This window comes from Uranotaenia lowii, chromosome 3, assembly GCF_029784155.1.
Source record: "Uranotaenia lowii strain MFRU-FL chromosome 3, ASM2978415v1, whole genome shotgun sequence".
NCBI classification, from domain to species: domain Eukaryota; kingdom Metazoa; phylum Arthropoda; class Insecta; order Diptera; family Culicidae; genus Uranotaenia; species Uranotaenia lowii.
The window spans coordinates 18,470,750-18,487,661 of NC_073693.1; the positions used below are offsets into that span (position 1 = coordinate 18,470,750).

A 16,912-nucleotide genomic window follows, 5' to 3' on the forward strand; every position below is an offset into this window, starting at 1 on the left:
ACCTATCCGGTCGGGTGTCGATTTAGTGGTGATTGGAAGTCGTATTGGTTGGAAGTGGTCGGCGGCAATGACAGTTTCCTGCTCGCTCGACTCGACTCGAGGGAAGTGGAAGGAAATTATCAGCAGAAAGGAGCCGGATGTCCCGAAACGCAGGAGGGGAGGAATGTTTTGGTCATGTTTGTGTGTCGAAAGGGCGCCGTTTGGGGGTCGAGATTTGCGTCACACACAAAATGATCCGACCGGATGAAGCAGGAATATTTGACTGACAACAAGTCGCGATGGGACACGATTTGATTATTATGTGCAACAAAATACCAACGGAATTCCTGAGCTGTCCGGGAACTTTCGATCCGTTTAAATTTTTTTTTTTTTTTTTTTTTTGTATGGGTTTATGAGCTACCTGGCTGACCCGGAAAGGAAAAACAGATCGGGGGACAGAAGAGGAAAATTTACATGAGAGTAGAATAGCTTAGAGTAGGATAGCGGCAACAGAGCCCGAGGGTTCTGAAGCACCAGTTTAGGGAAGCGTTAAGATAGTGCTCGACGGACTGGGACAATTGGGCCCTACATGAGCTTCGAGTTAACCCAACCTCCAATTCAACCGAGCAGTAACAGTATGGTAGCAAAAGTTATCATATGCTTACGTCTCGATATCATTGTCAGAAGGGTTCACTATCTTACCGTAGTTGAGTTATCCCTACCTGCCACCTAACCTTACTCGATGCAATAACTTTGAATTTATTATCGTTTTAGATTGACTAAAAAAACATATTTTTCGAATTCAGAACAAAACATCAAGATAAGAAGCTATCTCTCAATGCAGCAATAAATAGAATTTCGCTAAACAAAAATAATAATTGTACCAAATGTTTTGGAAATTAAAAAATAATATAGAGATACAATGCATGTTCAATATCTTTTGTACTATCATTGACTTATCAAAATAACAGGATTTAAACCATAATGCAAATAGCGATGCTGTTCTTCTAAAACCTCATTGCTAATTTTGAACAACTTCTCAAACAACTTTCCTTAATCTTTGGTTTGGTTAAAATGAATGTCAATTTTTAAAACCCCGATATTATTTTCCTGGACGAGTAGGTTCTTGTTTATCAGAATCATACCTTCTATCTTCTACATTCCTTATTTGAATTTCAAACCTAATCAAGCTATAAGATCGAACTACAATAAAAAAGTATTAAAACGAGAAAGAACTATGCTGTTCTTCTAAAATCTCGAACATTTACAACTTCACAGAACAACTTTCTTCAATCTTTTTCGGATGAAATAAATTACACTCCTATTTATAAATCTCCAATATTATTTTGCTGGGCTATCATCTATCCTTAACTTCATTATTTGAATTTCATACCTAACCAAAAAATAGACAATTCTATCAAAAAGTATTGAAACGCAAAGGAAATATTTTTGACAGAAAACTATCTAAACAGCACCTTAATCCAATAAGCCTCTAGTTCTTGTAAACTGCTTGATTTAAGAATAAGCCTTCGAAATTCATAAACCGCAAATGCACACTTACTAGAGCATTGGGGAGAAGGAAACTGTTACTTTACCTTGCCTAGTAGCACATTGAACATGGAATACCTAACCATGCCAATTGTTAACATCCTCATCCATCTAATTCTTGTACAATTAAATTGCCTATCTAATTTTGGCAGTTATCATTCATTTACAATACTGTCTATTCTAATCTAACTTGCGCATGATAGAAAAGTGGAAATATCAACATTAAAACAACAAATTGTGATATTTCCACTGCGCAATGCTGTTGTTGTCCAACGGAAGGGAGGGCAAGTGTTTCAACTCCCATTCACCTTATCAACATGGATCATCAAAGAAAAAGTATACGATATTGAATCACCTTTTAATTTATTTTCTATGATCTCATATCAAATAAGGCTACGTGCAACCGCCCTCTCAGGTTTATGTTAGTTTAGAGTCTGTTTCCAAACCTTAAACTTCCATAAACACAGTAATGCACGCCGTCGCCGTGACCCATTACAGCCTAGGGTACGGAATTCCTGAGCTGTCCGGGAACTTTCGATCCGTTTAAATTGGATCAAATATGCATGTTTGATGTGCCACATAATACAGTAATGTGTTGTAGCAATTGTGATACTTATTTAAACGTTTTAATGATGTTTGAAAACTTACAACACACTTAACAATTTTTTCAATTACATACCTTTTCAAATCATTATGAACAAATACTAGATAACAATTGAAAAAAATAGGACCCAAAATTTGAATTGTAAATCCTTAATTTCTGATAGACTAACTCACCGTCTCCCTTTTTTCAGTGCAACACCCATCGTTAAAACAGAGCTCACCGGGAAGTTCCAGCGCACGGTCATCGAACCTGAGGGTAGTGATACCGACGCCAATGAATCCGACCCTCAACACTGATGACATTTCCTACGTCGAGGTATGGAGTTCTAATCTAATTAAAGGAGTCCTATCTAATAGCATAATATTTTCGAATTTTAGCACTCCCGGCAGCAGGGCAACCTCAACACCCCAGTCGTGGCACTGCAGACACCTATCGGCCTGTCCAACTACACGACAACGCTCGGTTCCTTCGGGGCTCAGGACTTTTCGCTCAACTCGGATCTGAGTATGATCGCGTCGTGGGGCGCCGCGGCGGCCAACAACGCCCAGGCGGCCCAGAGCGCGATGAACTCCCTCGGACAGCACTCGAGGTAACCAGTAGCCTTGATGTAGCTAGATTTTGTTTTGATTGCTTGTTTGCTTGCTTCATTTTCTTGCAATTCCTCTATTTTTTCTTATTTTATTTATATTTGATATTCTTCTGTTCTTTCTCTCTTCCTTTCAAATTAGTTTTCTTCTGAATTATAATTTCCGGTAGTTCGGTGTTACAATTAAAATGGCTCAAACTTACTCAGAATCCTTTTCAGCAGCGGTTTGCCCCATTTGGCGGTCTCGAACAGCACACCTCCGCCCTCGACGTCGCCCCTCTCGGTCAAGATCAAGGCGGAACCGATTTCACCCCCCCGGGAACATCACTCATCATCCTCGTCCCACCATCATCACCATCATCATCACAGCAGTAGTTTAAGTGCGGGTGGTGGTGGCGGCGGCGGCGGAGGCGGAGGAGGTGGCGGTGGGGGAAATGGTGGTGCCAACAATGGCGCCGGTCAGAACGGAAACGGAAACCAGCTGGGATCGCTCGGGTCGATGGGAGGAGGAGGAGGAGGGCACAGCAGTAATTCGTCGGTGACGCTCGGGAGCAGCTTGAACCACTCGCATCTGATACATTCGAGGCCTTCGTCGACGGGACACCTGACGCCGACACCGGGTGAGTTTTAAGGGCCAAGTAACAAGAGTGTTATTATACTAACAATATGCAGTCACTTGCAAAAGTTAGGAACCAAGAACAGTTTCTTCCATCATTTTGCCAATCTGCCTTATAGACAAATTGGGTCTACCTCTTTTATACGAAAAGTTGAAAGTCTTGTTAAAGGATAGTCAAATTATCCATTCAGATAATCGTTGAGTTGAGAAACTTAATGTTTTAGAATCTACAAACCTTTAATGAATTCCATTGCTTCTTGTTTCTTTCGTTGCCGTTTGAGGATGATGCCGAATATTATTTCTAAAGTCCAAAACACTTTCGCTATTTAAGTTCTAAAATATGCTCGCAGTATGCTATATGGCTCAGAATTGCAGAATTTATATAACAACGAGGAACGAATTTATTTTAAATTTACATCTAACTCACGATTTCTCAATATACTTAAAAACTTTTCCTCCGAAAACATCCCTCGATACGTCAAAGTCGAAAACAACCGGTGAAAGCACTATTGACTCCGTTGTTGTTCAATCGAATGGGAACACACAGTTGAAGATCCTGGTTTCTCAGTCCATGAACTATATGAGGAATAGTTTTCAGTAGCGTAGGACAATCGATTCGCGATGGCAGAAGATTGACGACAAAAAGGCTCGTGTTGCATTTCTTCGGGCTTGAAGAGTATCCATGTCTATAAGACGATACCGATGTTCGTAGCTTGGCAGGTGAAACGGGTCTTGTCAATATAGGTGTCTGAGAGCATAACGCAAAAAGCGCCGCTGGCATGCCTCGAGCCGCTCGATATAGTTCTGGGAGTAGGGACACCAGACAGCTGATGCGTATTCGAGGATGGATCGAACTATGCAGTAATGCCCATCAGGCAGTACACGTCCATCCGCGCAATGGACTCATCTCCTAAGAAGTACTCCGCGCAAAAAGGGTTGCCGTCTTTGTGAGAAACTGATGACTGCACATTTACTGCGATTCAGAGGCAAGCAGTTGATGTCGCACCACTGTGCGAATAGATTGAACTAGTTTTGCAGGAAATCAATGTCGCCTGACCGTTTATGGTGTATAACAGTTTATAATCTACTGCATAACAAAGTTTCGGGCAGTCGAGGAGTGAGAGCACATCGTTAAAATAGATTGAGAAGATAATCGGTCCTAGGTGACTACCTTGGGGCACACCGGAGGAACCAGAGAACTAGTTGGAGAGACAGTCTTCTGTACGAACAATTTTCGTCCAATTAAGTAACTGCTGAACCAGCAAAATAAAGTTCCACAGAACCCTAAAAGTCCAACCTTACCAATGACTATATCGTGGTTCACCTTATCAAATGCTTCAGACAAATCGTTAAAAATGACGTCAGTTTGAGACTTAGCAGCAAAACTTTCATGCACATAGGAGGTGGAGGTCAACAGGTTAGTTGTCGTGGAACTGTAAAGTTCACAGTGTTGCCATCCAGAAACATTTGAGTTGGAAAACCAGGTTCATTCCGCTGAAGTTTGACATGCTTCCATAATGAGTGTGGGTTGGACTTGAGGTTACGTTGTACTCGGAAAAGATAATTTTGGTAACAACGTTTACTGTATTTTTCATAAGCGGAGTTAAGTCTTTGATATACATCATTAAATAGTTTGAGAGTATTTGAGCTTATGGTGATTTCTAAGGGCACATTTCTTCGCCGTCTTCAGTCGACGCAGTTCTTTCGTGAACCATGGAGTCCGCAAATTTTCGGGAGTCGTGCGCTTTGTCACTAGGCGATAGATAACGTTATTGATATCTGCGGAAAGGTTTAGGGCAAAGCATTGGGATTCAATAGATCGAGTTCAGATTCCCAGTCGATGGTGACTAGGATATGGGAGATAACATCGAGATTCGCTTCTTGAAGTCGAGATAGAACGGTGCTGATTTTTTTTATACAATCCAGTGACCTTGAGAGAGACCACTAAAGCTTGATGATGCTGGGCTGCCTAAACTAAAGGAGCAGGAGCCAAATCAATGGTCGAAATATGAGATCCATCGCTAGCAAAGCAGAGATCCAACATACGGTTATCATTTGTAACTCTGTTAATTTGACGAAAGGTTGCTGTACTCAGGGAGTCTAATATGATGTTTAAAGGCGCCGAGAACGTAGAGCGCACAGGATCCGGGTACAAAATGCTACCATGGTTAGAGCACCACTTCAAACGGGGCATATTGAAGTCACCAATTACGAAAATATCGTCTTTGGGGCGCAAAGAAAGCTCACTTTGGATATACAGCGTTAAAATGACTCCGCCAGCGTGACATTTCGCGTGCAATGTGGGGGTGGGTATAGTACGCATGCGTAGAGTTTTCGGTTACCAAGATCGATGTGGGTCCAGTTCCAAGTAGTGCCATAAGTCATCTTCAATGAGCAGTGCAAGAAAATTGGACTTAACAGCAACTAAAACTCCACCTCCAGCGTTCTTCTTGCTATTACGAGGACTGCGGTCGCAACGAAAAACAACGTCATCTGGTCCTAATATCTGACTCGGGATGGGCCGAACCATGGGCCCCTAGGCCACAAACGAATTCAGGGCCGGAACGTGGCAAATTGATCGTCGGGACGAAATCTGTTGTAAGACGAGATCATGTCACGAGCATTGCAAGTTCTCGAACAGAATGAATACTTACCGTTGAAAACCGGTTGGAGAACCTCGTCACTGCAGTCGAACTCAGGGCCGGTTCGACTGAAGACGTTGGCCGGAATCTGCGCTGATGAGTCGAAGGGCTCTTAGGTCTCCAAAGTGCTTCAACCGTTGCGCTTCGCTTCGCGGGTAGAAACCCTTGACGACGAAGTCTGTAGAAGATTGTAACGGAATAGGAATATGAGTTAACTGTGGTGAGATATTCGAAATTGAAAGTGTGATTTTTTCTTATGATGTTGATATTTCGTGTAAAGGTCTTTACACTAGTTTAGAAAATTAAAAAAATGCAAATTACTTGATTGGCCCATCCCAACGAACATTTTTGGCTGAACAGCCGCTGAAACATTATTTAGTTCTAATTTTAAATCAGCTATCTTGCTGAAAGAAGGCAACCAAAATTCAGGGAGAAGCTGCTGTGTAGCCCTTAAACATCGAGATTTGGAGAAATTAATCAGCGAAGATGACATGAAACGTCAATTGACGGATCATCGAAAAAAAAAAAGATGAGCGATGTCTGTCCGATGTTTGCCAACTACTTTTCCCCTCTCGTTTTGTTTTTTCTTCATTTAACCTTGTCTCGAACCAACCCTGAACCAGACCCATGTAACTTATCGAAAATTCTTTCTATACGCTCAGTGCTGCTCCCTTCTGAGAAGGGGTATCATAACAGGCGACTTAAATAGCTTGTACACCCTCCATGGGGGTCAATGGTTTGAGTATTCAACAACTTCAATGTCAAATAACACACAAAATTATCAGAGCAACCGTTGTTCGTATACGCACTGTTGGTATCAATTTCAACATATGTACTTGTTTTTATGAACAAAAAGATTCCCAATTGAGCATTCAATAGATGATTTTCTTCTCGAACAGAGTAAAATTAGAAAAGCAGAGTTTCGGTTTAATTCAAATTCAAATCAATTTTTTTCCGAATAGCAATATATGGTTAATATTTCGGCCAAAAGGTCAACCAAAATATATTCTTACCATTTAAAGCATTGTAGATGGCTCTGAAGTACTCATTTCCAACAGATATACTTTTAAAGCAGATTTGTTTTTCCAAGACATACATTGGTTACCATGGCTAGATGCATGAATCTTGTTGCCCGAACTCTTAAGGTGGCGTTGCGAACATCGAAAGTCCGTATAGAAGAATTAATGTTCGCGGCAAAGCCCACTTCTTTATCTTGAAGCGACGGTATCTTTGCCTGAACTCTGCTGAGCATTAGGAAAGAATCGTACTTAAACAACCGAAATATCTCCCAATCAAGGTCAATTTCATATGAAGAAATTGAAAATGAAATGCTTCTAGAAAATCAAGTTTCATTTTTCGGATCATTTTAATAAGCAAAATGAGAAGTTTCGGGTAATGATGAAAAAAAAAATCTTCAATCTATTCGCTATCGAAAATTTCTTATCTTTTCGCTTTCATGCATTGATTGGTAAACAAATGACCAACAGATAGTTTGTTATGGCTGAAAAGGCGCTTTCAAAGCTACCCTTGTACAGCTGACGTCTGTCAAATTTGAATGGTGGGGATTTTTTTTATTATCTGACAATTTGCGCCGGGGGTCTTCAGATTTTCCCCAAAATTGAAAATTTGGTTCATTTTTGCGACTTAAAAACACATGTATTTTTTCAGGTTTCTAACGTTTTTATTTTTTGAGTTAGCTTCGGTTAGATTTTTTTGTCAATAAAAAATAACCATTTTTCAAAGCTACATAACTCTGTTATTTTTCAACGGAAATTATAAAATAGCACATCAAAATGCATTGAAATTTTATCAGCTTTCCAAATAAAATAGTTGCAAAAAAATAAATAAAGACCTTTAATATGAAAAGTTGTAAATAAACTTTAAATGGCGTCTAAAAGTACACCGTCTGCACCACCGAATATTTTGCAAAAAATACCATTGAATAGCTCAATTCATGATGCAACTTTCATCTGAAGACACCAAAGTGGGCCATCAACTCCTTGAAGAGTTATGAAAGAAATAATGACGATAAATCTCTTTTTTTGCGACGAAAACAAACAATGGTCGAACAACTGCACTCACATATGGAGGTAGCGCGCACGTCTTACAACAAAGAAACAAAAGAACTTATCAAAGCAGGTAAAAAACACTGTTTTTTCGTGCTTTGTATAGTGTTTGCAGCATAACTGACTTTAAATTTTAATCAAAATTCTTAGTATCGTATTGTTAATGTGATATAAAAAGTAATGGAAATGTTGCTTTTACAACCATATGCTATATAACTTATTAACTTTTCGATCAAAGATCATTGTGAAGCATAATCAATAGTAGAAGGTTCAGTCCCTGTGTTTGGGATCACACAAATGTGATTAAAAAATGAAATATAGACGTGCTTTTCATAGTTTTTATATCGGGCGCTAAGCACTGGACACAAAATTCCTTTCCCATTGATCAAAAACAAAGAGTGTGGCACAAATGTAGAAATAATCGAAGAGCTCAGTATGGCCAGTCCAGGCTGTCAAAAGCATCATTCCCATTGTAGGTAATATGACATTGAAAATATGATACTTTTACCGTATTCGTTTTCTCCATTCGCCCAGTTTTGAGGTTTATCAAACTAGAACGAACATAATTCGTCGTCAGTGTTTTGCTACCTCGATCGCTCACAAACGAATCTTCAGTGTTCCACCGTCCATTTGAAATCAAATCTGGAGAATTACGGATGCTGAACGCATAAACTTCTAAAAATGACAGCCAAATTTGCAAAACTTATTGTGACCTGGTGCAAAACTGGGTATAAAAGAATACGTTATTAGATTTTTGGATATGAAATGAAGTCAGTTTAGCTGCAACACTCTACCGCCCCTACTTTCATAACAGTCCCATATGCAAAAACAAGCAAGCGAGAAAATCAGCTTTTCCTGTTTTGGAATACATTCTTTAATTGTGATCACCACTTTCGGCATAAACGAAAATCGTTTCTAGGTTGTCATAATAAATCGTAAGACCTGAAATTTTCGAAGTTGGGTTAGATACTGGTAAGGTCCAGAGCACCATTTTTATTCATTATGGGACTATTAATCGACCATATTTGAAACCTTTTTCAAATCTACTCGCATAACAGTCCTATACAGAATATTTTTTTCTCACCAAGCCACTTTCTAATACTTAAATTTGATCATTTTTGAACTTCTAAATGCAATTTTTAGAAAAAGAAACATACAAAATATCGTAAAATCCACATTGTAAGTTGAATCTATTTACGATTTTTGATTGCATCCGATAGTTTTTCGCTCAGGAAGTCATTCCTGATTCCTGCATCATTCGACATCAAGTGAGTTAATTTTTTTTAAATGATTCAAAGCAATAAATCATAGACTATTTCGCCGAAAGAAGCATTGAAAAGTAACCAAATCCGTGGTATTTCACATATGGAACTGTTATTCGGGTGTATTTCATATAGGACAGCCACAAAATGATATTTTTTTTCGAAATTTGTAGAACAAAACCTCTTTTTTTAGTGTTTTATTTTGAATCCCTATGTTGACCTAAAATGACGAAAATTCATATGTTATGCGAGTAGGAGCAGTCTACAAAACACGAAAAAATAGTGTTTTTTACCTGCTTTGATAAGTTCTTTTGTTTCTTTGTTGTAAGACGTGCGCGCTACCTCCATATGTGAGTGCAGTTGTTCGACCATTGTTTGTTTTCGTCGCAAAAAAAAGAGATTTATCGTCATTATTTCTTTCATAACTCTTCAAGGAGTTGATGGCCCACTTTGGTGTCTTCAGATGAAAGTTGCATCATGAATTGAGCTATTCAATGGTATTTTTTGCAAAATATTCGGTGGTGCAGACGGTACTTTTAGACGCCATTTAAAGTTTATTTACAACTTTTCATATTAAAGGTCTTTATTTATTTTTTTGCAACTATTTTATTTGGAAAGCTGATAAAATTTCAATGCATTTTGATGTGCTATTTTATAATTTCCGTTGAAAAATAACAGAGTTATGTAGCTTTGAAAAATGGTTATTTTTTATTGACAAAAAAATCTTACCGAAGCTAACTCAAAAAATAAAAATGTTAGAAATCTGAAAAAATACATGTGTTTTTAAGTCGCAAAAATGAACCAAATTTTCAATTTTGGAGAAAATCTGAAGACCCCCGGCGCAAACCCGTCAGATAATAAAAAAAATCCCCTGGTGTCAAAAATGGTTGAACAAGTTATTCTTCAGCCGATTTTCCCCTACTTTCTAGTGGCTGAAATAAAACTTCCTTATACGCTGAAACATTTATTTTTTCAGCCAACAAGCTGAAACAGCAATCATCACCTTAAAACAGCATATATTTAAAGAATTGGCGTACTAAATCATAAAAAATGTTTGTTGGGATGTTTCTTATGGAAAATTGGGCGCTGAATTAAAAAATGAAATTTAAGAAAATCTAAGAAGAACAGGGTTTGAGATATGCTCAAAATATGGTATTGTTTTGTGTAATCTTCACATGCACTCCAGTTCATACCAGCTTTTAGTGTTGAGCCACTGAAGGTTACCCAACTCAACCTTCAGTCTCGCGAAAGCATCTTATAAGTTGTGGCATGTAGAGTGATTGCATTAGCTAAGCCAGTTCACAGCCCTAGCGTGGAATTCTTCTCCTATCAAGACAGGGCCTCTTCCCGTGAACTCGTGAGTGAGTTCATCCAATATGGTGTTGAACTCCCTCATCGTCTATCTTGGTGGAGCGTAATAGCTGCAGAAGAAGACGTCGTCACGTAAACAGCAGCTAAATCCGACTTATCCGCTGTCCAGTTACCATTTCTAGGCGGAGTTCTTTATCGTTTGTCTACCGTTTGCAGAAGCTGTGCCACCTCGGTATGGTTCAGGTTTAGCTGGATTACATCCAAAAAAAATGCCCCACTGACCACCCACCTTTAACACTTTCTTCCGTCAGTAGTGTAGTGTATTGGCCGCTGTTGGTGAGATGGTGAATCGTTGCTTTCCACCAAACACCTTGTATTTCATAGCTGCGACTTGCGATAGAGCTTCCTCGTACAGGGTGCTTTCAACAAGCTTCTTCAAGTTGTGCCAGCTTGCACTTCCACACGTTGAGATTTCGGTTTTGGGGGTTGTTCTGGTTTCATGGCTTTCTTTTCACGTTGTTCTTTCTACTAAGGACCATCCGTTTACCTCCATCACTGCAAAGAATTCCACCTAAACCGACTCAGATGACTGGTTCTGAATGTCATCATATCTCAAGGGTATTATCAGTAATTCGGCCCACATTCGCTAGTTACCCACGTTAACTACTAAGCGGAATATATTGCTCCAAAGATGGTTTGGGGGACCTTTCGGAGGTAGAAATTAGCACGTCGACCGATTTTAACGGTTGTCTGTTTATTACTGTACTATGTACAAAGCCAGAGATTGCAATCGAGTGTGAACAATGCGTGTTCGATCAAAAGAACGATCGAGTGTCGTGTGTAAGTAGTATGTGTGTGGTAACGATCGTTCGATCGTGTGATGTGTCGGACGATGATTGGTCCGATAGATTAGGGGATAGATAGGGCAATTCGAGAATTTCTGCCACAATACTTCCCCATTAATTTATCCAATAACGGCGATGAATTCGTACATGGCGTCCGGAGCAAATTTTGTACGGTGTTGGTTCCGGATCGGGTGAAGGCTTCAGTTCAGTAGCAGGTGCTGATTGTAGTTCGGCAATAGATGCTGGTAGCGGTGCAGATTTGAGGTTCGCCATTGTTCTTCTCAGATCGACAACAAACTCGGGTCATGGATTTGGACTGCTGCTAGTCTCGCCAAAGAAGTGGGTGAGTAGGTGAGTTCGGCTGTAGTTGCCTGGATGTTTTTCTTCAAAGAGAGCAGTACGATACTGTCCACCTCGAGTTCTTGTGGCTCATGATCCCAGACTTGAGTTGTCGATGTGCGCGCGATCTGTCCGTTGGCTTGCGGGTGGTACGGAGTGATGCACACAGATGGGTGATGCCGAGCAGTCGAGTCAGCTCTAGGAAAAGTTCGAATTCGAATTGTCTCCTCAACAGGTCGTTGGTGACGATGGTGGGGACTCTAAACTGGGCTGCTGTGTCGGGTTTGCTCTTTCTGGCCGCTGCAGGAATACTGTTATGAAGGAGGTACACGCAAAAATCTTGGGCAGTGCGAAAATCGTTGAAATATTTCACAACCTCGTAGATGGCAAACAGCTCTTGATCGTACGTACTGGTCTTCTCCTTTGCGTAACTGAGCTTTCAGGAGAAATAGTCCAAAGGTTGACGACCTTGTTCGGTGACCTAATGCAGCACGGCTCCAATCGCGGTGCCCGATGCGTCGACTTCCAAGGCCAGCTTCGCAAAGCCGGAGGGATGAGCCAGAAAAGCGACGTTAGCCAGGTTTGCCGATTTGCATTTTTCAAACGCTGCATTTTGCTCTTTCGACCGCTGGAGAACTGTTGGGTCGTTTCGGACATTGTTCGGGATCATCGAGTGGAGAATTTGCTGGGTCTCCGCCACTCGTCGAATGAAACGATGGTGGAAGTTGATGGTTCCCGTTCCCGTTCCGTTTCAGATGCTTTGCCACCACCGGCCGGGGAAAGTTGATGATGGCTATGACCTTGCTTGATTTGGGTTTGATGCCACTATGAGTGATGAGGTGGCCAAAAACTCGTCCTAGGGTTTGCCAATTTGGCACTTTCCAGCATTGATGGCGAGACCATTCTAGCATAATCGGCCAAATACCAATCGCAGAAGTTGCTTGTGCTGCTCGATGTCGTCTGAAGCAACACAAAGATAGTCGACGTAGGGAAACACAGAATGTTGGTCACCCAAAATGGCGTGCAAGTGGCGCTGCAGCGTTTGATCAGCATTCCGGAGTTCGAACGTCATGAAAACGGAATTCGAACAGTCCTCTCGGGCGACCGGGATCTGGTGGTAAGCTTTTTGAAGGTCAATACAAGAGAAAAAAAAATTTACCAACAAAGATGTTCGAGAAGTCCAGGATGTGTAGCATGGGGTACCGGTGGGGTACGGTGATCTCGTCCAGTCCTCTGTAGTCGAAGCAGGGGCATCAGGCCAGGTCCCGTTTCCATTTCGAACCAAGGGCAGTGGCCTAGCCCAACAGCTTTTCGACGGTTGGCAAATTTCCTTCTCCACTAGAAACCTGAACTCAGCTTTGGCCTCGTTTGGTTTGTCCACTGGGAGACGACGAGGGTGGCAGAAAACGAGTTGAACATTAGTGAGAATCTGGTGGATGGTTTGCGCCTCGTCTGGCCTCGGAATTCTCGCAGAATATCGGAAAAAGGCGAGTTCACATCGTACAGCGGTTCGGAAACAACATTATTATTGTTGATTTCCAAATTGGTCCAGTTGTCGATTAGTTTGCTGCGGCGCAGGTCTACTAGGAGGTCGTGGTGTTTCAAAAAGTCGGCGCCTACGTTGTCCGATGTCGATGTTGAGGCGTTTGGTTCCGTAGATGTTCATTGCTGTTCCATTTGAAGCTAACAACTGGTCCGTTTTTATTGGATTCAGAAGCTCACGTGGTGAGGGTGGAATCACCGATATGCCGGCGCCGGTGTCGATCAGGAAGCTCTGGTAGGTTTTTTGGTCCCGTACGTGAATGCGAAAAATTCGGGTGGGGTGCAGGTGGTGACAGGGCCTGGATGACGGTGGTTTCGGTGCAGATTGGCTGCACGTGGTTTAGTTTTTTCACGACGGCTGTAGATTGAGAGACTTCCATCTTAAAATATACACGGGACATTTGAGTTGTCCCCTTTTTGTTTCTCGCACTTGGTTGCCACAATGACATCTTCCTACACCATTTGCAATCTGCGGTACTTACGTTGGCCCGTGCATTTTCGAACCTTAAAAAGTGAAACACCATGTGTTCGAGGGCCTTGTTTGTGTCATCCCAATTCAGGCAGAGTGGCGTGACCAAGTGTCCACGGTAGCGATACTAATATTTCATGAAGTTTAAGGAATATATCGAAATCCTCTTCCCCGTGTTTTTAATGACGTTAAACGTGTCTACTAACAAATAATTTTAAGTACTCCATTCCTGAACCCCCGGCAGGACAGACAAAGCTAAACTAACCCGGCAGGTTCCCCTCTCTTTCTAGGCTCGGTCACACCCACCAATGCACCTTCGCCGGTGGACATCCGGCACATAAGCGTGAGCGGCGGCGGCGGCGGTGGCCATCTACCCGACTACGATTCTCCGGTATCCGCCTCGACCGCCCCCAAACGGCCCCGAATATCCGAGGGATGGGCCACATAGCCCTCGAAGGGGTCGGGCAGCTCTTCCGTGGGCGGGATGGTGGGCGTCAGCGTGAATGGTCAGTCTTTCGGCTTGGACGACAACTCGAACCAGATACAGTCGGCGGCGGCGGCCTTCGGTGAGAACGATTTCGTGCGGAAGTTGCAACAACAGCAGCAGCAACAACAACGGGGGACATCCTCACAACATCTCCATCCATTCTATCACAGTGCCAGTGTGAATAGTAATAGCAACAGTAATCACAGCAGTATCGGAGGATATCCCAGCCAGTGCACTTCCCCCTACAATGGTAACGGACATCACCAGTCGCCGTCGCCGGTGGCCGTCTCCGGAATGATTGGCGGGGGCCATTTGCTGAATCAACAGCAGCAGCAACAGCAACATTACTAAGCTGAGAAGACGGAAGAGAACTATGTGTTTGACAGGAAGTGTGCTATACAGTAAATTTGAAGAAGGAAGGGAGAGCAGAATTGTGATTTATCAGTCACCTGAATCATCTGATGAGATTTCTTACAACAAAACCCAACAAACAAACAGTAACGGAAGCGGTTTGAATGTTTCGTCGATCGTGTGTTTGTGGATTGATTGGAGGACCTTTGCGGTCCTCCGGAGGATGACTATAAGTAGAGTTATAGAAAAAGCAACTGCTAGTTTCAGTTGCCAGTTTTTTTTCTGGATGCGTGTGATTGTGACAATGACATCAACTTAAATTATTTACGTTTTGTACATAACTCGGAGGTATGCGGTAAGAGGTTTAGTAAGGAAGCAAAGTTTCTTTTCAGTTATAGACTAGGATTTAGTTGACCTAAAGATTAATATAAACAAGAAAAAAGAAATATGGTTTTCTCTTTAAATAAGTGCAATAATATCTAGTTTTCGGAACGATATGGTTGAAAAAAACCAACAAACTCAAACAAGAAAACAAAATCAGAGTCAATTCTTCGACACAGATGAAAAATGATCGTTTAAAATTGTGTTACAGAACAGAAATTATCCAAAACTTGTAGTCAAAGCAAAGTGCAAGTGAAAAAAAAAACAATAACAAAGGTGCGTATCATTAGCTACTAAATGCGTAGACGGAAGAGTGCAAATGCAAAGCTAGAAACTCGGGAAGAACCCGAACTACAGCCATATAAAAGTGGGAGTTCGGTGTTTCCCGTTTAGGGAAACAAAAATAAAAAAAAAACAAGTCAGCAGTCATCTTAAAAATATTGAGTTTCTCGTCCAAAAGGAGAGAGCGCCAAAAAAAACGCAAAATAGATCTTTTTGTATTTATGTGAATTGACCAGCAACTAAAAGCCAATCGATGTTTTTGGATTCCGGATCTCCTTTTTGCTATCTATGTTAATTGTGTCTCCGCACCAGAAAATTTGTCTGATTGTGTCGGGAAAAAAGGCCGCGTTAATCGTTGACGATGTTCAGTGTTGAGAATGGTGATGTTGAATCCCTAAACCAAGAATTGATGTTTGATTGTTGTTGTTTTCCCCAATAATGGTGATCGTTTGAATGCCGTCTCAAAAGTATGTTATTTCGAAGAAATCAAGCCAGTATGGTTGAAGTTTAAAATTTGGTGGAATTCGGATCTGTTACGGATTTTTACTGCAATCGTTGACAACTGAGAAGGGGATGAAAATTTGCTGGTACAATCACCAAATTTATGATGAATTTCGATCAACAGCCAATTCCATATTCTTAATTTTTAATCTGAGTTTGGATTTCAAATTTTTAGTGTCCAAATTCTGAGTATGAATAGTTAATGTTGAGCTCTAAATTTGAAATTTTGAATTCTTGATCTGAAAGGTTAGTTTCGAATTCTAAGTTCAGAATTTTCAGACCTCGCAAGTTCTGAATTTCTGTTCAAAATTTTGAGTTCTGAATTCTGAGTTGTGAGCTCTGAGCTGAGAGTTTTGAATACTGGATTCTGAATTCTGAATCTAATTTTTTGTCATGAATTTTGGAATTCAAGTTTGAATTTAGCGTTATGAATTTTGAATTTTATACTCTTTGTTCTAAACGTTTCTGAACAAAATTGCCAAAATTATGATGAATTTCGATCGACAGTCAATTCCATATCCTTAATTTCTAATATGAGTTTTGAATCCAAATTTTTGATTTTCGAATTCTGAATCCTAATAGTTGGTAATAAGCTCTTAATTTGAAATTCTGAATTCTTAATCTAAAAGCTCAGTTTTGAGTTCTAAGTTCAGCATTGTAAAATCTGACCTCTAAATTCTGATTCCTAAATTTCGAGTTCTGAAATCTGAAATCTGAGTTTAAAGCCAAGAGTACAGAACTCGGATCTTCTGACATTCTTGAACAGAAAATTAGAACTGAGAACGCAGAACAGCTCCGAATTTAAAGTTCAGGGCTAGACATTTTCATTTTTGAGTTCGAAATTTTGAGTTCTGATTTGTTAGTTTCAAATTTTAAATTCATAGACTTAAATTCTAGTTTCCATATTCTGAATTCTATTCCGATTCTGAGTTCCAAATTCTGAATCTCTTTTCATAATTTTGAGATTTTCATTCAAAGTGCTAAACTCGGAGTACAGAGTTTTGAGTTCAAAATTTTGACATCTGAATTCTGATTTGTGAATTTAAAGTTTTGAATACTGGATTCTGAATTCTGATTCTGATTTTTAGTTCTGAATTTTGG

At 40.7% G+C, this 16,912-nt stretch overlaps 1 protein-coding gene across 1 annotated transcript in view; it reads left to right on the plus strand.

The window, feature by feature from the left end:
- The window catches only part of LOC129751307 (myocyte-specific enhancer factor 2), a 225,004-nt gene extending 208,641 nt beyond the window's left edge, over positions 1-16,363 (plus strand). Inside the window, exons 8-11 of the mRNA XM_055746727.1 lie at positions 2,322-2,446; positions 2,509-2,720; positions 2,925-3,337; positions 14,082-16,363. Coding sequence (XP_055602702.1) covers positions 2,322-2,446; positions 2,509-2,720; positions 2,925-3,337; positions 14,082-14,257 — 926 coding nt within the window. The 3' untranslated portion in view covers positions 14,258-16,363. The remainder of the gene's footprint in view (positions 1-2,321; positions 2,447-2,508; positions 2,721-2,924; positions 3,338-14,081) is intronic.
- Positions 16,364-16,912: the final 549 nt, after the last annotated feature.